This window comes from Tenrec ecaudatus, chromosome 4 (genome assembly GCF_050624435.1).
Source record: "Tenrec ecaudatus isolate mTenEca1 chromosome 4, mTenEca1.hap1, whole genome shotgun sequence".
Taxonomy (NCBI): domain Eukaryota; kingdom Metazoa; phylum Chordata; class Mammalia; order Afrosoricida; family Tenrecidae; genus Tenrec; species Tenrec ecaudatus.
Genome location: NC_134533.1, coordinates 53,302,932 through 53,325,895, shown reverse-complemented (window position 1 = coordinate 53,325,895; position 22,964 = coordinate 53,302,932). Strand labels below are relative to the sequence as shown.

General features: G+C 48.1%; 1 protein-coding gene and 1 pseudogene across 1 annotated transcript; one reads left to right on the top strand and one right to left on the bottom strand.

Annotated features, from left to right (window-relative positions):
• Positions 1 to 1,494: 1,494 nt before the first annotated feature.
• Positions 1,495 to 18,437, top strand: NCR3LG1 (natural killer cell cytotoxicity receptor 3 ligand 1). The gene is made up of 6 exons (XM_075546000.1): positions 1,495 to 1,592; positions 2,223 to 2,361; positions 5,946 to 6,293; positions 13,106 to 13,429; positions 14,638 to 14,702; positions 16,856 to 18,437. The coding sequence occupies exons 2-6, from the start codon at positions 2,277 to 2,279 to the stop codon at positions 16,865 to 16,867; spliced, it is 834 nt and encodes a 277-aa protein (XP_075402115.1). The 5' UTR covers positions 1,495 to 1,592; positions 2,223 to 2,276; the 3' UTR covers positions 16,868 to 18,437.
• On the bottom strand, positions 4,039 to 5,581 carry LOC142444276 (oncoprotein-induced transcript 3 protein pseudogene; annotated as a pseudogene).
• Positions 18,438 to 22,964: the final 4,527 nt, after the last annotated feature.

The window sequence follows — 22,964 nt, the reverse complement described above, 5'->3', positions numbered from 1 at the left end:
AAAAACCCTGACAAAATAAGTATAAAATTATAAACCATACAAAAACATCAGAGAAATCCAGAAGATAAACACTGATTTCAGATACAGCTAATTCACTGAAAGAGCAAAGGAATAGGAAGGTCCGATTTCCTAAAAAGAAAATGGTGAAGATATGACATTTCCAGATCAACATAAAGAAAAAATTTAAGACCAGATCAACCTTAAAAGAAATATTAAGGAGAATTTCTTGGACAGAGAATAAATAATGGCAGACAACAAGCTGAGATTAACATGCTTAGCAACACTGCCCAGGAGCCAAATTAAATCTAGAGAAATCCTAAGTAAAATGAACCTACCAGTATGAAAATAGGGAGCCAAAATGATCCCTGTGAAACAAAGACAGTTGCGAAGTAGACGGAATAGTGTGGCTGCAGAGTTTTTCAATGGAGAGAAAGTCAAGTCGATTTCAAGATAGGACTGTTTTAAACTTGGGACGAAACTAAAGCGCGGGATACCTACCCTCAAAGAAAATGAATAAACCACATCATAAAGATCTAGTAAGCACTACAGCAACAGCAATGAAGAAAATGACAAGAAAACGCAAACAAAAGGAACTCAGCGCAGATTCAGTGAAATAGCAAAACCAGTAGCACCTCAAAAAACAGGTAGCAATGTTAAAGAATGATGCTGAATCTGTGAAGCACCTCCTAGCATGGCGAACTTGGGTACATTACTCTGGAGGGCATTCCTCTGGAGGCCCCTCTTCCTGCTTCCGCGATGGCTCACTTTTATACCCAGTGGACATAACATTGACCAAGACCCCAGTGAGAGTCTTCTACACTTTATTTACAACCTCACCTCACCACGCTGATGCTCATCTGCCACCAGCTCCTTTAGAGTAAGAAAAAAAAAAGATAAACACAAAACTGATGGCAGAGCTGCCAAATACTTGAGCCCTGGTCTGTCTGCATTTTGGGGCACATTGCACCTGTTTCAGTGACGTGAAGGGGAAATTAAGTAGCACCAGTGAATAACTGGGCTGCAAGAAGGGCAGGGTGCATCTATGATGACACTTCTGGACTTGGTTTTGTAGCTAAAGTGGTTTTGAAATTGATCTGGAGGTGATAAAAATCCTGATCATCGGGCAATGAATGTACAAATGTGCTTTACACAATTGTTGCATGTATGGATTGTGATAAGTTGTGTGAGCCCCTAATAAAATGATTTTTAAAACATCTTGATCATAGAATATTTTAGGATTTGCTGAACAAACTATACACTCCTTATGGTATGGTGTGTGCTTGTGAGAAAAGTTAGTCTCAGCAACCCCTGGCCACCGTGGGAACCGTTGCTTCCTGCATGCAGAGACTCCAGTAGTGCCTGGTTAAAGTTCTCGGCTAACGAGATAGTTTGCACCCATAAGCCTCTCAACCCTGGCAGATTAAACTTTGAGCTGCACTTTGAAACCATAGCTGTCCGGACAGCTATTAACGCGTCACCAGTGAGTTCCGAGTCCCTCCAGCGAGGGCTGTCGCGCACATTCCGACACCAGGACGTCGCTCGGAGCGCAATCCGGCATTCCGCGGAAAGAATGTAAACGTATTACTTCTTCGGTGAGAGCGATTCCCTGCCTCTTAACCGGGGCCAACCCCTGGACTGGATCCCCTTGGCGGCCGGGGGAACCGGACCCCGCCTCATTCATAAAGGAGACCGGGGAGGCGAGGGCAGCGGGCGCCGCAGCCCGACCTCTCGGACGCCCGAGGCCAACGTGGCTGCTCCCCGAAACCTGTGTGGGGGCTGCGGGGACGAGCTGAGCCCCGGGCGCCGCTGCACCAGAGCTCGCGGAGCAGTGGCCGTTCAGCAAGTTAAAAGGACTTTTTTCTATCTGGGACCCACAGCGCTCCCCTGCAGCTGGCTGCCGCCCCCGGTCCCGGCTTCCCCAGGCTGCGTGCAGGGTGGCGGTGCCCGGGGCGGTGGGGGCTCCGGTGCCTTGTGCTGGACGCCCCCCTCCAGCCTCCCGGGAAATGTCGCAATAGAAGTTACTTTACTGGTTGCTGCTGGCACGAGACGACATTCTTAGGCCTGGGCCCCCAGGAGGTGACTCGGAGCAAGGCCAATTGCGCGCCCCACCCGTGAGCTTCCTAAACCTGCAGGGAGAAGCGGGCGGTCCCCGGGCAAAGCTCCGCCTCCTCATGTGATCCCCAGCCGAAATCTTGAAAACTCTCGGCCCCTTTTTCCATCAGGCTTGTGGGTGCGATCGTTTCCGCAGCCCACCGGGCCAGACCGTGGCCGTGGCCATGGCGGAGGGCCCCGCTGACCGCTGGCGATGGCGCTTCGTCGGGTGGACCCTGCTGCTGCTGCCGTGCGTGCTGCGACCTGCAGGTAGGGGCCGCGGGGCCGCGGGGCAGCCGGCGGAGCGGCCGCCGATGAATGAGGGTGTGGCTGGGCTCCGGGCCTGGTCACGCTGACCGCTATTTTGGGTCGATTCCACAGGTTTTAGTGAAGAAACCCGTCTGTACAGAACTTGAAACTCTGTCTCTTCGGTTTGCATTCTCTGGGCGCCTCTCCTGCACCGCTTTAGGGAAGTGGTTCTCACCCCTCCTAAAGCCGCGGCCCTTTCACAGGGGTCACCAGATTCATAACAGCGCCCCGATGCTTGTCCTATCCTACAAGGGCTCCTTGAGTCCAGTGACAAGTGGATGCTTCCTCTGTGGAAAGGAGGCTTGGAGGGAGCAAAACCGGATTAAGCCAGGCTGTGTGACAGGAAGACCCGTGGCTCCATTAAATTACTTTCCACTGTGGGAACCAACTGCCTGAGCCTGCTTTCACCATGCCTCAGTCTGATCTGCCCTCGGGCCTGGGGACTCACCCAGGCTATAGGTTCCCTGGTCTCCTATCCCACTCGACTGGTTCTGGAAGCTTTAGGCCCACTTTGGCTCACTTCACCCGATGCCTCTCTCTTTCTCCCTTCTCACCCCACTGCCATTTTGAACTGCAGGGCCTCAGTCCACGTAGGAGCTGGGACCCCAGAACACTTACTTACAAACTTGGTGCTGCCTGGTATCAGCCTGGTGGCTGTGGCCTTGGAGGGGGCTGGTGGCCGGGGGTGCAGCAGCTGCCAGGAGGGAGTAGAGAGTGGGAGGTGTCATGGTCCAGCTGAGGCCACCTGGAGACCCTCCTCAGGAAGGGGACATTTGGCAGTCATTACCGTGCCCTCCGCCTTCCCGCCTTGTTCATGTGCAAAGTGGTCAGACAGCTATTTGTTGTAAATTTGAAGTGTTGAATTATGAGAGTTGCTAAGTGAGTCAGTTGTATATGAAAAACCTTTGAATTGTATTCTTACAATGGATGAGTTGCGTGTTATGTAAATTACATCTTGAGCAATCTGGTTTTTTTTTCTATAGGGTAGGATATTTATTTCAATAAAATTTGTCAAGCGTCTGCAATACCAAATAAAAGCACAGAAGGTGCAAAACTTTAATTTTGTTCAGAGTTCAGTCGTTTAACCACTTAAATGGACATTAATTAATTTATTAACACGAAGTGAAGACATATCATTTAAAGCAATATAAAAACATCAAAACAAAATATATTGTCTAAGAGAAAATCCAAAAAGCATTTTTAAAAATCATTACCCACTGCTATCTTGACGAATTTTAATGAAAATTTCTGAGGATGATTATTATTTATGTGAATAAAGCACCCTTGGGATTTTATTTATAATTTCAAACAACAATTTAATTAACGGTTATTTCTCATTTGAAATATTGTACACAATTCTGGTTTTTAAGCAACTGCTGCATTGTGTTTTCTTGTAGGAAAGAGAGTTTAGCTTTCAACATGAGAAAGCGGTTCCATCTGGGTCTCATCACTGAGCAGTACTGGGGACAGGTTTCTGCCAGCTTCTCCAACTAGGAGCAGAGCTTGAATAAACCCACAGTATGAGGCTCGGAAAAGGTCGATTTTCTAGGATGTTGACTGGTGTCCGCCAAGGGTAGAGGGTGACGTTCCAACGAGGAGGTCAGCCTAGGGGTCGGGTCTTATGGTGATGTGTGTCCACTAGTTCCCCCAGTCAATGATGATGGGGCTGCTAGTCAGCGCCTTGTTCTGTAGATCATCTGTCGCCTCGCCTGCTGTGTCCCAACGCATTCTCCGATGGCTGCCTTGGGCGCAGCGGGACCGCTCATCCAGCATTCTGCAGAAACACTTCCTTGTGATCTTTGCCCACAAACTTGAAGACAAAACCTGGTAGCGTTTTGCGAGGTGGTCCCGAGTTGTCTACTGCTTTATTGAATCATCGGAAACAGCCGTCACAGATCAGGTAGTACTTGGAGACCTTGTCCATCTCGGAGGTGGATGTGGCAAAGCAGCTCTCCACCAGGCTCTGCAGCCCACTCAGGTGCACCAGGGGCTCGATGCCAAAGTAGAGGGCATCTGGCAGCTTGAGCGTGGGCAAGGCTTCTCGGTAGGGCTCCTCAAACTCCTTGTCCTTGAAGATCTCCAGGATGAAGGGGAAGACAACCCGGTTGTGGCTCGGGATCTCCAGCGGGGGGTTCTGAAGGTTGAGGACACCTTCGGAGATGGTGGATAGGCGCGGGAACTCGCACATCACGGGGATCAGCAGCTTGCTCGTCCGCACGATGACGTGTCCGCGGCTTCCTGGGGTCTGCTTGGGGAGGCCTGTCACATGATTGCTAGCCACGATCTTGTGGTTCACCACATCAACCACCGTGCCACAGGTCTGGAGGGAGAAGAGGATGTGACATGAGTGCCATTGGATATCCCTTGGCAGGAAGAATTCATCAGGAAGAGCTCCAGGCCCCCAATCAGGTCCCGGGGGATGTTCACTCCAATGGTGTGGGACTTGAACGAAACAGGGACTTGGCAAGTGTGATTGTTCTCAGACAGCACCAATCCTCGGGGACATTCGCACTGGTCACCCTTCTTGGTTCAAAGGCAGGAATGGCTGCAGCCGCCATTGTTGTTGTGGCATCCCTCAATGTCACAAGTTTTTCCTTACTTCTTAGCACTTGGCCAAGTCCACACTCACAGCGATAGGAGTTTTTGAGGTTTACACAGATCTCACTGCAGCCATCATTGTTTAGCTCACATTCATTTTCATCAAAGCATGTCTGCTTGTCAGGACCCAGCCTGCTCCCAGGAGCGCACGTGTAGTCCCTGGCATCCGGGCAGTTCCCATGACAGTCCTCGTCACAGATGTCATAGAAGTGACCACCGTAGACATGGAAGCAGGCACTGGTATTAGTCAGACGATACACATAGTAGCCTCCCAGGCACACCTTGACCTCCACCGTGGTGTTCCAGAGGCAGCAGTTGCCACCAAAGCTCACACAGGCTTGCCGTTGCACAATGCCATCGCCTCCAACGGGTGGCTGCCATTGAGCCAGATAGGTGTGTGGGTTCCACGGTGATTTTCTGGAATGCAGAAGGTGGGCATGGCATCTCCTGCCATGCTCATAAAGTGGTACCACTCCCCATCCACGTGGTTTTCACATAGAGGGGGATCCTGGGACTCATCCAGCTGGTGATCAGTGTTCCTCCATGGTTCGTTCCGACTGATGTATGCTGAGCACAGTTCTAGGGCTCAGCCCCGCTTAGTGGTCCTCATGGGGAGAGCCTCGGAGGAAGAGCAGGAGAGCCCCCACTTTATCGCCAACCAAGGGTTTTATATATATATATATATATATATATATATATATATATATATATAAAGGATATATTAAGGATATCCAGGTTTTGTTTTTGTTAAGGATAAATACATGCAAGAAGACAGGCACTTTCTATGGACTGCCGTCCACAAGTCAGGATTTCTGCCCCCAAGGCCCAACTCTCTCTTCCCCTAAATCCCAGGCTCCAAATAGCTAGCTATTTTCAGTTACATGGTAGAGTTTGAGAATGTGTTTTGTTTAAGGATCTTTGATAACTGAGTTCTCTTATTGCTGTAGGCTCCCTGAAAGTGAAGATGGCAGGGCGGACTCAGATCGAATCCCTGGATGCCAATGCCACCCTCTTCTGCCACATCACAGATGGCACAAAACTGGATGTCCGAATTATGGGTATTAGGTGGTTTCTGAAAAGGCCAGGGTCTTCCCAGGAGGTGAAGCTGTTTGAGTATTTTGGAAACAACAATAAGAGTACCCGACCTGGAGCCATGGTCCCTCTAAGGAGACTGAAGACAGGGGACGCCTCACTGCAGCTGCCCGGGCTGCGGCTGGAGGACACAGGAGAGTACCGCTGTGAGGTGATAGTCCCTCCTGAGAAGGCACAGGAACAGGTCTTTCTGGAGGTTGTAGGTAAGCTCCTGAGGACATACATGGCTCCTGTGGTTCATGGCACTGCACATTGAAATGCAGATGTGGCTGGGTCACACAGAATGGAAGTTTAGACCATGGGCCCAGGAGTAAGAAGGACTTGAGTTTGAGTCCAGGGTTTTCATGGACAATGACGAGGAAGTGATGGATCATTCTGAACCTCAAATCGTTCCCCTTTAAACAAGAGAGAAAAGCCCCAGTGGTCTAGTGCTCAGTTGCTAACTGAAAGGCTGGCAGCTCAAACCCACCAACCCCTCTGCGGGAGGAAGATAGGGCAGTTGGATTCTTTCAAGATGTACAGTCTTGGAATCCCCCTGGGGAGCAATTCTACCTGCCCTGTAGGGCCACTGAGTCAGAACTGACTCAAAGGGGTAAGAGTGTTTTGGCTGTTTAAGAGGATCATAGAGAAGATTCTATTACATGTTTAGGTAAAGGGCTTAGTATTTTTCATGTGCTCCAAGATTGGCGGCTCAGTGGGGGTGGAGGACTCCCAGCCAATGCACCCCCATGTGCACCACCACCATGTGCTTCTAAGGTGATATGATGCAAAACAGGTTTCAGTGTAGCTTCCCTATTAGGATGGACTAGGAAGAAAGGCCTTGAATTCTGAAAAGCAGCCCATGGAAACCCTGTGGACGGCAGCAGTCCGATCTGCAACTGACCATGGGGATGGTGCTGAAGCAGGAAGTGGTTAGTTCTGCTGTGCACGGGCTGGCCATAAGTCAGTGACAGCCAACAGCAACAGTAGTAAGAGAAACATGTTGTTGTGAGCAATCGAGTGGATTCCAACTCCTACCCATCAAATATGGCCAAGAAAACCGGCCCCCTCGGGTTTCCTAGGCTGTCAGGCTTACAGCAGCAGCAGACCACTAGACCTTTTCTTCCCCAGAGAAGCTGCTGGGTTCAAACTGCCGACCTTTTGGTTAACAGCTGAGCTTTTAATTGCATTTACCAACAGTCTCCTTAAAGAGAATCATTTAAAAAAAGAACAAACGGAAAACAGGAACAAAACTCCTAGAAGATGGAGTGGGATGAGGCTTTCTACTCCCATAAGGCGTTTCCAAGATGACAATAGTCGTTATTATGCCTGCTGTAATTCATCGACTCTGTGCACAGCAACCTGGGACAGGAGGGAGCTGCTGGGCTCTCGCGCCGCAGATCTCACTCGAAGTCCAGTGTTGCTACCTCCAAACGGGGTGGTTGGGCCACCCCTTTCCCATACGTGGACTTGCAGCTTCCTACATGAAAATGGGTGAAAAAAATCATACCTGCCCCCAAACACTTTGAGGATTACATAGGGCAATTATTAAATTGTCCAGCTCAATGTTGCTTATAAGGTAGGTATTACATAAGAGAATTATAAATTTTCCAGCTCAGTGCTCCTTATAAAGAGGTATGAGAGGGCTTTAAAAAGTTCATGGAAACATGGAATTAAAATATAATGGAGTTTTTCCATGCACTTTTTGAAGTCCTCTCATATAACATTTTCCCAAACACTTTTAAAAAATTACACTTCACTGTACTATAAAATAGCATGAAAATGTGTGAATGAGCTTGAAAGGCAAATAGTATCTGATGAGGCCTCCAAAAGTGTAGGTAAGACTTTGGATAGTTTTGTACTTATGAATTTTGGGGGAGTAGGCATATTAATTAGGGCTTATTGCCTCTGATACTGATAAGAACCCTAAAATAACTGGCTTTAAAAAATTATTAGGTTTTTAAAGAATAGTTTGACGTTTACAGAGAAATCGAACAAACAGAAAGTTTCCCTGCTTGAAGGGATGTGCCCCCCGAAAGCTCGTGCCTTTATTTACATATATGACAAGCCTCTTCCCCAAAGGAGGCTTCTCCTCAGCGGGGCTCATTGAAGGGAAAGGGAGGAGACTCATCAGCTCCTGTCATATAATTGTTCTACAGTCACCCCAACGAAGCGATCTGCCGTACAGACACTCCTACCAGGGTGCTCAGTAAGCCTTAATGGAAGGGACACAAATGTAGTGTCTCACCAAAAGTTTAATGAGCTTTTATGAAATGAATAAGTAAAATGCAAGCTTAGTTCCATCTAATATTTTATACCTATGGATGGAATGAACATTTCGATGGGCTCTCAGAATATGCAGTGTTGCAGATGACTATTAAAAACAGAGTAAAAATGTACATTTGTGATTTCCGCATTCGGCAGCTGGGCAGCTGCCTACCTCAGAGAGAACCCTGGTAACAAGTGCTACTTGAACAACTGGTTCACCAAGCTCAACCAAAAATAGGTATTGCCTCTGTTGAACTGGTGTGAACTGGCGGAATCCTACAACTGGTCTGGGGTCTTAAAGGCTTGTCATAAAACAGGCAGCCATTTAAATGAGGCATTAACAAAGTCCACATGGAAAGAAACACACCAGCCTGTGTGATTCAAGGATTGTAAATAATGAAATCCAAGACCAGAGGAGGTAGCGGTAGTAGAACTTAAATTCTTACCATCCAGTTTGCAGAATGCCATGGATGACAGTGAAAGCCCAAAATCTATTTGCAGGATCCCACTTGGATTAAGGTGGAATCCTACAACTGGTCTGGGGTCTTAAAGGCTTGTCATAAAACAGGCAGCCATTTAAATGAGGCATTAACAAAGTCCACATGGAAAGAAACACACTAGCCTGTGTGATTCAAGGATTGTAAATAATGAAATCCAAGACTAGAGGAGGTAGCGGTAGTAGAACTTAAATTCTTACCATCCAGTTTGCAGAATGCCATGGATGACAGTGAAAGCCCAAAATCTATTTGCAGGATCCCACTTGGATTAAGGTGGATCACCTTTGATTATTGATCAGGAATGTGCATAGACTTGCTAAGCAGACAGGGTGCATTCAATAGTGGATTAATGCAGATGTAGTTAGGTTAAAATTTAACCATATCATTTGTTCTCCCTTTTCACTCATTTAAAATTTGTTCTACTTTTCAGTATTTTTGCTTTCTTTTAAATTGAGAATTTTTTTCTGTTTTATTTTGTTAATGTTGTTAGTTTTTTTTTTTTGTTTTGGTGGCTATTTTTTGGGGGGTATTTTTGTATCTGAAATCTAGGATAGGTAAATCTATAGAAATAGTAGCCAAATTAATTATTTCTTAGGGTTATGGCAAGGGAGGTTGATGGGGAATGGGATACTGCATACAAAAAAAAGATAATGCGCTAATATTGTGGTGATGATTGTACAACTCTTTTTAATATTCTCAAATCATTGAGTTGTATATATGAATTATATGTCAATAGAACTGTTCTACAACTATATATATATGAAGAAAATTTCTATAAAACTTGATTATTACACGAATAAATCACCTTATTTGAAATACAGAAATAAAGTAGTTTTAAGAAAAAAGCCAGGCCTTGGAAGTTTGGTTATTTTTTACTTCCTTGTTGCCAATTCACATTGTGAATGTGATGGGGTGGTGCAGTGTGGTTAGTGGTGGTGCTGCCCAGGTGGTTGAGCAGGGTGAGTTGGTCATGTGGCCTTTTTAAAGTTTAACTTTTACTCATTTGCTGTTGAGTCTGCCTCTTCCAGTTTCTGTTTCTTGGTGTCAACATCCTCCTCCTCCTCATGTTCAGCTGCCTGTTTGCTGCCTTATCTTCCTCTCCATCTTCTCTTCACCATCACCTTCCTCCTCCTCTTCTTCATCCCCAACTTCTGTCTCTTTTCCTTCTACCCATCTATCTCATTGTCAGGCTCCTGCTCCCCATTTTCCTGGTTAGCGTTCCCTTGAGTGGCGCCTCTCTGCCATTCTCCATCCTCTCCACCACCTCCTCCTTTACGTCCTTGGTGTTGCTCCTCAGCATGGCGTTGATGATTCAGGGTCTTGCTTGTTCATATACATTTTAGGACCAGTTCATTGATATCCACAAAATAACGTCCTGAGATTTGTCTTGGGATCATGCTAGTTCTCTAGATCAAGTTGGGAACAATGGACATGTTCACAAGATGGAATCTTTTTTAATCCATAAACACTGAATATCTCCCTCTTTAGACCATTTAAACATTTCTCCTACAGATTCTGTACATAGTTGGTTAGATCTATAAATATGCATTTCATTTTGGGGACACTCATGTAAATGGTCTTGCATTTGGGGAACTAGATAGCTAAGTAAACACTTAGCACTTCACCAGTCTTCATGTGTCTAGTTCAGTGACATGAAATATGTTCATCATATCGCTCCGCCATCACCATGAACTGTTCCCGAGTGCAATTGACCTGTCCACTAGCTTTGTGTCTGGCAACCTTGCAATAATCATTAACTAGTTTGAGGAGTTTATTGTTGTTTTGCCAAATCTTTGAGACCTTCTACATTAAAAAATCATATTGTCTGTGAACAAATAGGTTTTCATTGATTTCGTGTGTTTTTTGTTTGGTTGTTTCTGTCTTGCTTCATTTCCACTAACTAGGACTTTCAGTGAAAGGTTGAATGTAGGAAGTAAGAGGGACATAGTAAGTTGTTGCTATTATTATTTTGAGTGATTGGTTATCGGTTAGATTGATTAAGAAAAAGAACAAGATTTGATTTTGCCTTTATTATTTTTTCTTGATCAATTTAGCTTTCTGATCGGTAACATTCTCCCCTTTAAACATTTTTTGCCCGGCAGGCCTGGTGGTGAGTCCCTCCATTTTCGTTTGTCTGAGAAAGTCTATCTTTCTCCTCCAGTTTCGAGAGGTCATTTTGCTGCATGCACAGTTCCAGCGTGGTGCTTTTCTCCCCGCCCTGCCCCGACACTTTAAATATTTCACTCCATTCTCTTCTTGCTTTCATGATTTCTGAAGAGAAAACCATTTCCCCCCTTTTTTCTTTACACATAAACATTTTTTCCCATTTAAGATTCGCTTTGTCTTGGATTAAAAAAAAATTTTTTATAACAACAATTTGAATATACTAGAACTTGCTACCTGCTGTTTGGTTGCCCCTGACGGATGGCTCAGCCTTGTGCACAGCAGAACACAGTGCTGCGCATGCTCCGTGGCAGACTGGATGATTGCGATAGAGCGTCTCCCCTGATTGTTTTCAGAAGTTGAGCCCTAGGCCTCTCTTTGTAGGCCTCCACGGTGCGATAGCGCTGCTGAAACTTGTTTAGCACACGCAGCGACATACACGCGTCCCCTGAGAAGGGCTGGTGGTCCCACACTTGAACCCCGCCCCATGGAAGCCATGGCTTCTGTTTCACTTCGTTTCTATTCTGTTCTGTTCCATTCTGTTCTAGTACGGCTACTGTCCCCATATGCCTACGTATAGATATTTCGGTATTTACCCTGCTTGATTTTCTCTGCTTCTGAATCTATGTTTTGGGAATCAATACTTTTGGATTATTCTCAGTCATTCAAATATTTCTTTTCCTTTTTTCTTTGTTCTGAGTTTCCTAATACATATGTGTGACATCTTCTGTAATTGTCCCACAATTCGTGAATATTTCCCCTGCCCCTCTTCCCCCATCACAGTGATTTTGTTTTTTCCTGTCTTTTCTGTTTAGGAGGCTTATATTGACACGCCTTCACTCTCGCTGATTCCTTCCTCCGCTGGTTCAGTCTACTGAGCCCAGCCAATGCATTCTTCAGTCTTGTTCCTGTGTTTTTTATTTTTAGCATTTTCCTTGTATTCTTTCTTAGAAAATCCATTCCTCTGATGACATTATCCATATGTTCTTATGCATTGGCCGCTTTTTCCTTTAGAGTCCTTGGCATATTAATTGTAGTGATTCTGATGACTACAGAAATTTCTGCTCTCTCTTGAGTCTTGTTCACAAGTTTGCGCTGGGCTCTTAGGCTGCGTTTGAGCATTCTGTACCAGTTTTGTTCAAGGGCAGACAGACTGTATCAGATCAAAGGAGCTGAGGTGCTCCAGGGCCTCTATTTTATTTCTATTTTAAAAACACTTATTTATTTTAAATGAATTAGTTACTTTTTAATAATTTTATTGGCATTGAATCCATATACCATGCAGTTCAATGGTTTGAATATATTAAAAAGCTTTGCAGTGATCACCACATTAAATTTTATAATATTTTCTTCATTTTTATACCCTTGTTATTAGCTCTCTATTTTGCCCACACCTCCCCTGCCATAACTCTAAGAAACTATTATTCTAGTTACTGTCTCTATAGATTTATCTCTCCTGTGTTTCATAAAGAAAATTATAGAAATCCCTCCGCCTCCAACAACAATAATAAACGGAAACACAGCAAAACCTCAATCCACAAGAAAGCAGAAAATGCTAAAAATGAGAACAAATTAAAAATGGGTCAAAAAGGAAAGTGATTACACGTTGGGCTGCGATCCACAAGGTCAGCAGCTTGAAACCACCAGCAGCTCCTCAGGAGAAAGATGAGGCTTTCTACTCCTGTAGAATCTTAGAAACCCACAGGGGCAGCACTGTATCCTATAGAGTCAGTATGAGTCAGCATTGACTTGATAGCAGTGATTTGGGTGGGTTTGGTTTTTTTTGCTTATATCTGTATTAATTCACTTTCTGATGCACCCTATTTAAGGGGAAGACTAATTATATCCCTGGACAATGGTCTGAGGGAATACAATGGAGACTTAGTCCCCTGGGGCCTTTGAACTTTCACAGACATCTATCACCTTCTGCAAACTGAAGAGCCTCATTTTTACAAAGAGAGCCTACAGCTTTTTGTCTTGTCTGACTGCACTCTCAGGGATGCACAGGTGTATAGATGTGGTAGGAGCTCATTACTGTAGGCACGGGGAAGGAGAAACAGGAGGGTGAGCGTTAGCTCTAACTCTGTGGGTCTTCTCCTCCTTGGCAGCGTCTCCAGCCTGCAGCTTGTGGCCAGAGACAGCGAAAGTGAGAATGAATGAAGAAATAACCCTCGTGTGTAAGGCAAATCGGTTCTACCCAGAATTCATTGCCATCGCATGGAGGCAGTGGACCAAGGAAGCCCCGGGGTCTGTAGAGATTTCTGAGGACATCAGCACAGCCCCCCTCAGCAAGAACAAGGACGGCACGTTTAGCACGACTAGCTCGTTGAAGCTGAAGTCCTCCCTGGAAGACAGTGGGAGCGTTTATCAGTGTGTGGTACTCCACAACTCCTCCACCCCGCTGAGATTCAACAGCACCCTGATTGTGAACAGTAAGCACGCTTCCGGACCTTTCCGCGAGTCTTTTCCTTAAGGGGCTGGAACATAAAACGCTGGTTTCCAGGTCACGTCAGGCTTTTGCTGGGAATAGTGGGAAGGACAGAAAACGTAGACTAGCGAGAACAGAGCTGGGGTCTGGCGACGTCCATCCTACAGTCTGGTCACGTGCTCTGGTGGATGGAGAGGAGCGGCTTTAATTCACACGAAGAAGCCTGGCTGCTTGTCCTTGCCGCTCCTGGCAGCTTCAGAGATGCCGATGGTCCATGCCACGTGAAGAGAGAAGCTTGCCAGCTGCTGGGGTCATGCCTTGGGAATCAGAACTGATCCGTGTTGCCTGGGGACAATGGGCTGTTAGGAACTAGCCCTGCCTGCAGTCCTTCCAGCCCACTGCAAATTGATGACTGGTAGAGGCTGAACCAGAACTCTTGACTTATAACTGTGTCCCATGGTGTGTGTGTGTGTGTGTGTGTGTGTGTGTGTGTGTGTGTGTGTGTGTGTGTGTGTGTGTTTGAGGGTGGGGATGGGGGAGGGGAGATTTAATAGTCAGGTGGACCTGCAGGTTCCCAGGGCCATTTCTACTGGATCACTAGCTTAAGACCAGACAAGTCTTTGTAGACCCCTCCTGTTGGTGGGTGGGATTTCATGGCAGCTCTAGTTATGCCTTTGGTCTAGGGTAGGAATGAACCGACTGGCCAAATGCATCTGCCTGAAATTAGAGGAATAAAGTAGCCAAGGACTGACTGGAGACCCTGGGAAATGTAGTGTGGACAGGCCTGACCAGGTGTGGATGGTCCTGGAGGGAGTGAGAGATCGCTCATGGCAGTTAGTGGTAGTGTATGTGTGGGGGGGTGTTTAGGGGTGCTAGGGGCTTTATGTGGGTGTGTGCATAAGGAGTATGACATTTGAATGTGGGTTTGTGTGTATGGTATGAAGTATATGCTTGGGTGGTATGTTTATAAGCACAAGAAGATGTGTGGCGTGCGTGTGCTCTATGATGTTGCATGTGGTGGTTGATTGCTGGTGTTAAACATACCATGAATCTGCAGAGGCATGTGGGTAAGAGTGGAGGGTTCTGAGAAATGTGGTTTCCCTGACGGGGACAGTGACACGTAGGCACAGAGATCCTCCCAGCAGCTTTGTGTCTCCTTGGCCCTTGACGGCAGGTTTGCCTTTAATGCTCTCTTCCTCTTTCTCTCTTCAGAATCTGAGAAGACTAACTTGAGGATTAATGCTGTTTATGTTGTAATTTTATGTTATTTGATTCAGGTAAGGAGCTCGGAGGTGAAGTTCAGTTCCCCAAGAACCGAACCCTTGGGGTTCAGGGATATGGCAGCAGGCATGAGGCTGTGGGAGTTCTCAGGACTGGTAGCAGGGTGTTGTAAATGTGGTGTGTGCTTGTGGTGGGTGGCGTTTTTCTTCATGTGGTGGTTTGTGACTTTGAGGAAATGTGGGTGGGCAAAACCACCTGGATTTAATATGCACCGAAGAATAACCCTAAGGCCCTGAATTGAACTGGACCTTACTTGCCTGCCAGTTTGCCCAGCTGTGCTGGCTTGCCTGTTGCTGGGATGCCAGAAGCGATGCCACCAGTATTTCAAATACCAGCAGGCTCACCATGGTGAATAGGTTTCAGCAGAGTTTCCAGACTGCAAAGAAGGTATAGGCTGTCCAATTCTGAGGAATTAGCTACAGAAAACCTTATGAACAGCACTGGGACCTTGTTAGATACCATGCTAGAACCCTGGGTTAGAAGCTACTCAAAATCCAACGAGATGGATTGACCCAGTGGCTGCAGCCCAGGGCTCCAGCATAGGACCGATTGTGAGGATGGACTGGGACGAGGCACTGTCTCGCTCTGTTGTGCACAGAGTCCTTATGAGTTGGAGCTGCCTAGACACCCAACCATAATAACCATTCAAAAGGAGCCCCGGTCCCAAGTAGAAGGAAAGTGTTTTGAGGATGATGATGATGGCAACAAATGTACAAATATGCTTGACATCATGGATGGACGGATGAATTGTGATAAGCTTTGGACGAGCTCCCAATAAAATGATTAAAAAAGGAAAAAAAGGAGCCCCTGGGCTAAGCATTGGGCTGTGAACCAGGAGCTTGGTGGTTCAAACCCACCAGCTGCTCTCTGGGAGAAAGGTGAGGTGACTGTTGCCAAAAAGGATTAAAGACTCAGAAACTCTAAACTCTTTTGTCCTACAGGGGGTTGCAGTGAGTCAGGATCACTTAGATGGAAATGGGATTGGGGTTTTGCTAGTTCAAACTGGGCCTTGGAACTATAAGAGGGCTGCCTTGTTCTCATTTACACATATAGAAACCATGGGCCAGAGAAAGGGAAGTGTTTAGTAACTCCGTGCTCCCAGTTAGGAGCGATCAAGCATCCAGAATGTTCCCTCTTCTGCATCAGCTTGGGATCTGTGGTGAATTCCTTCCCCCTGTCCCCACTACCACCCCCAATGCTCACCTCTCGTTAATGAACCAGCGGGATAAACCGGAGTTTATTGGTCTGAGCATGGATTTATCCCCATGGCCCAATAGGAGCTAACTTCAAGTTCACCATTTCAGAGGTACCAGCCACTCCTCCGGAGAGAGATGAGCCTTTCTACTCCTGTAAAGATTTACTTTCTTGAACACCCACAGGGGCAGGTCCACTCCATCTTATAGGGTCACTATGAGCCAGAATGGACTTGATGGCAGTGAGTTTTGTTTGGTGAGATGCCCCAAATACAGAGCCCTGATGATGGCAGACTGATAGCTCAGTCAGTGGGTCAAGCTCATCAGTCACTCCAGGGCAGAAAGCCACCTGCTCCCATAAGGAATTGCAGTCCCAGAAAACCCACAAGTCATCGTGTGTCACATTGCCTTGATGGTGCTGGGTTTGGGTTTTGGATTGGAAGGCCCAAATCATGGTAAACATTGGAATGCTAATCACAAGGTTCAAACTCACCAGCTGCTCTGAGAGAGACAGTCACGGTACCTGTTTCTATAAGTATTTACAGTCTTAGAAAGCCTCTATCGGGTCGAAATGAGTTGGAATAGACTCAGTGGCAGATTTTTTTTTAGTGGCACAAATAGCAAATAAAACAACTAGTTCTTTCAAGAACCAAGATAATTGTGTGTGTGTGTGTGTGTGTGTGTGTGTGTTGGTTAAAATGGTTGTAGATAATAAACTCTCCCTCAGTCATAGGCCTGCCCCGGGTGGACCTGTGCAATTGCTTGTACATCTCTTGGTCAGTGCGTGGAGACATACGAAACCCTCAGTTAATTGGGTGGGGTGGGGGGAAGAGGGGAGCGGCACTTTTTCTCACGGTTGGCCCAGAAAACTGGATAAAAGGTGATTTCAAAATGTTTCTTGTAGTGTTTGTGGTTGTTCTCATGTTTCTTGCCTTCCTTCTCTTTCTCACATTCAGCTGCTGTTGTGACAGACAAACATCCAGAATAACCATTCTTCATCATGAATGTGGCACCTACCGTGGGGCTCAATGTCCAGGCCCTTTGCTGTGTAACTTTAACTTTGCAGAGCTGTCCAGTCACTCACTGCCCTGGACGCTGACTGATTTGGGCCCTATATTGTTATGAGGAAACAAAGACGTGGCAATCTCAAACCTCAGCTGCCAGAGGCCTGGATGTGCCCTTTCCCTTTGCTCGGACCTCACCCAGAGAAGGGCATTTCTGGGCTCGCCACTGGAAGAGGGGAGCCCTGGAGAGCGGTCTGAGGCCAGCCTCCATTCAATTCAGCTCCTCGACATGTGACCCCAACTGCCACCAGAGCCAACTCACCAATGTGTGAGAAACATTTTAAAGTCACTGTGTTTTAGACTGTCTTATCACATGGCAAGGCTGTGCCTACCTGTCTACCATGGAAGCAGCAGTCGAGAGATCAAATGACGCATTGCACTGGGTAAAGTTGCTGCGCAAGACTCTCTGAAAGCATTGAAAAGCTAAGGAGCAGTGTTACCTGGAGGAATAAGGTAGGCCTGGAGCAAGTCATGATAGTCTAAATCACCTCAAGTGGATGTGAAAGTTGGACCTTGAATAAAGAAGAACTGATGCATTTGATAGCGCTGCTGAAGAACATTGACAGTGCGTGGACTGCTACGAAAAGGACCAACGGATCTGTCTTGGAAGAAGTGCGGCCAGCATGCTCCTTAGAGGCAAGGAGGGTGAGCCTTCATCTCACGTACTTTGCAAATGTCGTCAGGGGAGACTAGTCCACGGAAAAGCACATCATGCTTGGCTAAGAAGGACTGACCCAGTGGCTGCAACGATGTGACCACATGCACTGTGGTGGGGATGGTACAGGACCGGGCAGGGTCACTATGAGCCCGAACCAGCTCAGCAGCACTTTATAAGCCACCACCTTCTGTCCCCTTCCCTCCTGTCTCTTTCCACCAAAGTCTGTTTCTTTTTATATATTAAAAAATCATTTTATTGGGGGGGGGCTCCTAAAATATTTTAATTAGTGGGAAGCTGGGCAGGCCCAGCTACGGACCCTCTCTGCTGGAGGGAGGGTCTGGGACACCCAGGACAATGTCCTTCTAGACCCCAGAGCAAGTCTCCTGACTGCCTTGTGAGATGAGATGAGCCTCGAGTCACCTAAGGACTTCATTCTGTGTACAGCTCCTCAGTGGGATTTTGTAATTTTATAGAGTTGGGACACACACACACACACACACACACACACACACACTCCTAACCAAGAGCATCTCCCGTGACCCAGGAGCCCTGTGAAGGAGCCAGCTTTCTGGGCCAGGTTTGGGGCATTTGTATGTATCCTTGTTCTACTCTTGCATGTGAATCTCTTACCCTGAAACCGTCATATTGGATTAAACTAGACTACTAGCTGGGAAAAAACCTTTTAAAATAATTTTAATTTTTTTCCTTATAGCTCTTATAGCATTTTCTTTCTACTTCAGCCCTTGGTACTGGCTCATTTTTCCTCCCACCCTCAAGAACCCTTGATAAATCATAAATTATTATTTTCATATTTCACACTGTCTGCTGTCTTCTTTCACCCATGTTTCTGCTGTTCATCACCTGGGGCGGGGGTGTTATACATCGATCATTGTGATCAGCTCTCCGTTTCTCCCCCCACCTTCCCCAACCCTCATAGTATCACTGTTCCCACTATCCCACTATCGTACCTGAGGGGTTCCTCATTGTTTTTTAAGGAGGGTTGGCAATTTCCTTGTGTGTACGTGCCAAAGTTTGTTTCTCCATTCTTCCACGGATGGGCACTTAGCTTTTTACCATCTTCTACTGGTTATAGTTCTGCAGTGAACATGGGCATGCATATGTCTGCGTACGTTGTTTCTTATTTCTTCAGGTAGCTGCCAAGTCAAGGGGTTATGGATTCTATAAGTCTCTACTTCCCGTGGTTTGAGAAAGACCATACTGCTTTCCACGGTGTTTGGACGGTTTTACCAGCAGCCCCACCAGCAGGGCAGGACGGGTCTCTCGTCGGCATGTTCTTTTCTTTTTATTATTACTGTTTAAGAGGCGAGAATGCCCCAGGTGGGGAGACCTGGCAAACTCAAACTCCGTGCCGTTGAGTCAGTTCTGACTCACAGCCGCCCCATGGGACAGGGTAGCAGTGCTCCCCAAGTCGCCAGGACTGTGTAGGTTTGAGAGCAGAAAGCCTCGTCTTTCTTCTGGGGACCAACTGGTGGTTTCCAACTGCTAGCCTTGCGATGCGCACCCCACTGCTTAGCCACGACACCACCAGGGCTCATCGACTTGGCAAAGAGCCTGCCAACAGCTTAATTTCCAGGGTAGCAAACCCCACTCTCTGAGCCCAGTTTCCCCTGCTCTTCCTTTCTGTCCAAACTGCAATCGATCGGACACTCGTCAGAACTGCTTGAGTTTGGAGTCAGCATGACCAGGATGTGCACATCTTCCGTGTGCTTCGGTACAAGATAGGGTGCCTGCTCTCTGCACCCGTGGAGCTCCCAGAGGCCTGGGGAGCTCAGAAACCTGTGGGGAGCTGGGCTGCTGCTCTGCTGTGACAACGAGCAGCTTTTCTCTCTAGGAAAGGGAGCTGCCGGGGAGCAGCCCAGGAGCAGGGCAGAGCAGGGCAGGAAGAAGTTACCTGACGAGAGTCTGTGGGTGCTGCAGATGCTGCGGGAGTGCTTTCTAGGGCCAGGGCCAGAGGAGTGCCTGGTTGTCGCTGTTGTTAGGGGCACCTCAGTGGGGCATAGGTGGGCCTCCTGGTGAGACTGGCTGGAGACACCAATTCCACAGGGTTGAAACAAAACAAACTCCCTGCCTCCAGGTCGATGTCCTCACAAAGCAGCCCATTAGGACGTGGTAGAGGTGCCCAGTGAGTTTCTTGACTGTGGCTCCCCGAGACGGGGGTGGGATGTGGGGGATAGAGAGCCCTGTCTTTCTCCTGCACGTGCTTGGTGGGCTAGTTTTTCCAGACTAGCAGTTCCATTTCACTGCAGAAGAAGATGACCTGGCTGCCTCTCCCCTGCCTGTCTCGGGACTTAGACCTGGACAATGTCACACATGTGACGTGAGTTGGGAAAAGGCAGTTGGCAGATGTAGGCCCTCAGACGGGAGCCCATGGGCAAGGGGGAAGGGGGTAGGCTTCACCTTTCTGGCTCTCTCGAAGGTGCCAGGCAGAAGGTAGGCTGTCGGCACTCCCACGCCTGCCATCAGTCTCAAATGTGAGACCTTAGTGAGCCCCAGGGGTCTCCGGAGTGATAGTCCTCTCTTGTCCCTGTGTCCCTGTGCTGACCTGACCCTTGGAGAAATGAGGTACCCCGACTGAAAGTGGGATTGTGTGTGTGGCAGGGGGAGCGCAGGGCTTCTGCACTGGGCAGATTTGGATCCCAAACATGGTCTTCTACAAACTAACTGTGAGACCTTAGCAATGTAACTTCCGATCCCACCTCCTCACTTATTGCCTCGAAGGAGAACAGCACCTCCTTTGCAGAACTAGATCACCGTGGCTCATGCAACTTCCTTTCTGGGGGCCTGGAGTGATGCCCGGCTCCTCACACAGGGTGCAAGCTGGCTAGGACTGACATGTGATGACTGGAGCGGCCATGGAGGCAAGGTATCAGAAACTAAATTCTCATAGATTCTTTTTGAGCTCAGAGCAACTTCCTTGTCCTTCGAGAGGGAGGGCCGCCAGCTGGAGGAGGCATTGTCTGCAGGTAAATAACCCAGCGAGGGGAGTCCACGAAGCATGGGCTGGCTGCCTCTCCATGCTTGGAGCTTCCCAGCATTTCCCCAAGCAAAGCCTAAAGCCTTACAATAGGTGGGAAGCTTGGGACCAGTGGCCTGGTCCTAAAACCCATCAAGTAGGTTTTCCTTGTGGCCAGCAGGTGTCGCTGAGCCCTCAGTACTGCAAGCCTCGGGCTGTCACCAGCCTGTCAGTGTGGCTGTGAACAAAACACGCAAACAAGAACGCTGGGTTCTGAGCAGAGCTTTAACCCCTTCCCTCGCTGAACAAAGAGCAGCTCCGTGATGAAGTGACAGATGGGGCAACAGAATTGGGACCAGCAGCGGCAGGTTCCTGGAACCCTCTAGAGTAACCTTGGACAGACCCTCACAAACCAGACTAACTCCCAGGTCTCACACTACAGCAATGGCCTTGGCTTGTTAGCCTAACATTCGCCCACTCATTCATTCATTCATCGGTTCATTCACTGAGCACTTATTGTCCGGCTGGATCACACACAGTCCCTAACCTCAAAGAGGGAGGGGACCATCTCTTTCTAGGTGAACCTGGACTTGAGGAAGCCTCCTCCAGTCTGGCCTTGACTGGATGTCCACGGGCAGAGATGAGACTGGGCAGTCTTAGCAGAGGGCCTAACCCAGCAAAGGCTCAGAGGTCTGAAGGTCACTGTTAATGTTCAAGGAGAGGCTAGGGAGGCAGCCAGGGTGGTGGGTGGGATCCTGGCGAGAGAACAGAATAAGGCCGGCAGGTAAAGCCTAACATGGCTGGAGAGGAAGCCTGGCCGTGGCCCGGAGGCGACAGAATGATTAAGGGTGTTTGACATGGGAGGGAACGATCACAGCTACCTTCTAGGACTGCTCACATGCACTACTGGGGGAAGGGGGGAGTGAAGCACTGCTGGGGGTGGGGTGGGCGAAGCAAGAACAGGCAGCGGGTGTTGCCCCAGCACCTGCAATCGTTAATAAATCAGCAGGATAAACCAGAGTTTATTGGTTTGAGGAGGTATTTCTACCCTTGCCAGATATTTCCAAACTAATATGTAATCTGAGTTGGGAGGGGCACTGGGTCAAGAAGATGATGATGCAGAGAAGCTTGGGACAGAGAAAATAAAAAAAGGACCTGCTCTTAATATCTGCTTGGCCACATGGCCGATTCAACGGCAGTCACAGTCATGAGCATATATTGAACACATCAGGCGCCAGGCACTAGCACTTTACACGCTTTTTCACTTATTCTCCACCCAAATCCTATGAGGTAGGTAGGATTAGCATCTCCATTTTACAGAGGAGGCAGCTGAGGCACAGAGAATCAATTAAGTTACTTGATTCAAGTCTTAAAGCTACAGAGAACTAGGCTATGCAGCCAGGCAGAGTTCATGCTCCAATTACTAGGACCATGCATAAGATGTCCCCACCTCTTTCTTGGAGCTCTTCAGTCTTCCGGCAGAGTCCTGGGAGCAGAGTCAGACCCTAGGGCTACAAGTCTAGTGAATGTCCAAAGGCTGAGATGAGATGTCCAGAGGGCTGGGCCACCCGAAGCCTCAGGAGCCACGAATTCGTCCCAAGTCTTGCTAGGGCCCTGGAGTAGGAGGTGACGGTCGCCAGCCCCTGCCCTCCCAGTCCACCAGCACACATGCACCAACAGGTCTGCCTTCCCAGCAAGAACGGCCCAGAGTGCAGGTTATAAAGGGGGAGGTTTTATTGACAGCGGAGAAGGCAATTCAGGGCTCGCACACAGCACTGACCCACGAGTCCAGGCTCGGAACCAATGGCCTCCTTGCCTCAGGGACCTTGCTCACCCCCACCATCCTGAGCTTTCTAACACCTCCCTTCCAGCAACCCAAATATGGGCGCCCCTGGAGAGAAGGTGAGTGACAGCCATGGGCAGGGGAGTCCGGATTGGAGAGCCATGTAAGGCTTGCAGTGTGTTGCAGGCTCCCAGGGCCCCTCCCCAGCCTCCCTCAGTGGTAGGTCAGCAGCTGTTGCCTCACCTTGCTTCCTCCCCCCACCCCCCCAGGACAGGGGACAGAATGGACACAGGCAGCTTCAGTAGCCCCAGCTGATGGCGGCCTCACTGCAGAGGCTGGTGTCAGGGGCAAGGGGCACAGGTCCCAGTGCTTCTTCTCTGGGTACCTGTCCTCCCACGGCCCGAGTGTCCCAAGGCTCAGCCAAGCAAAACCTCCTCATGTCACCTACCCCACTGTGCTTCCCCACTTCCTGATCTGAGCCTGCCCCTCCGAGGGCTGTGTAGACCCCGCAACTCCAATCACCCAGCTGGGACTGGCTCCCTCAGCAACCATGCTGTCTGGCCGGCCTGCCCTTAGCCCATTGTGC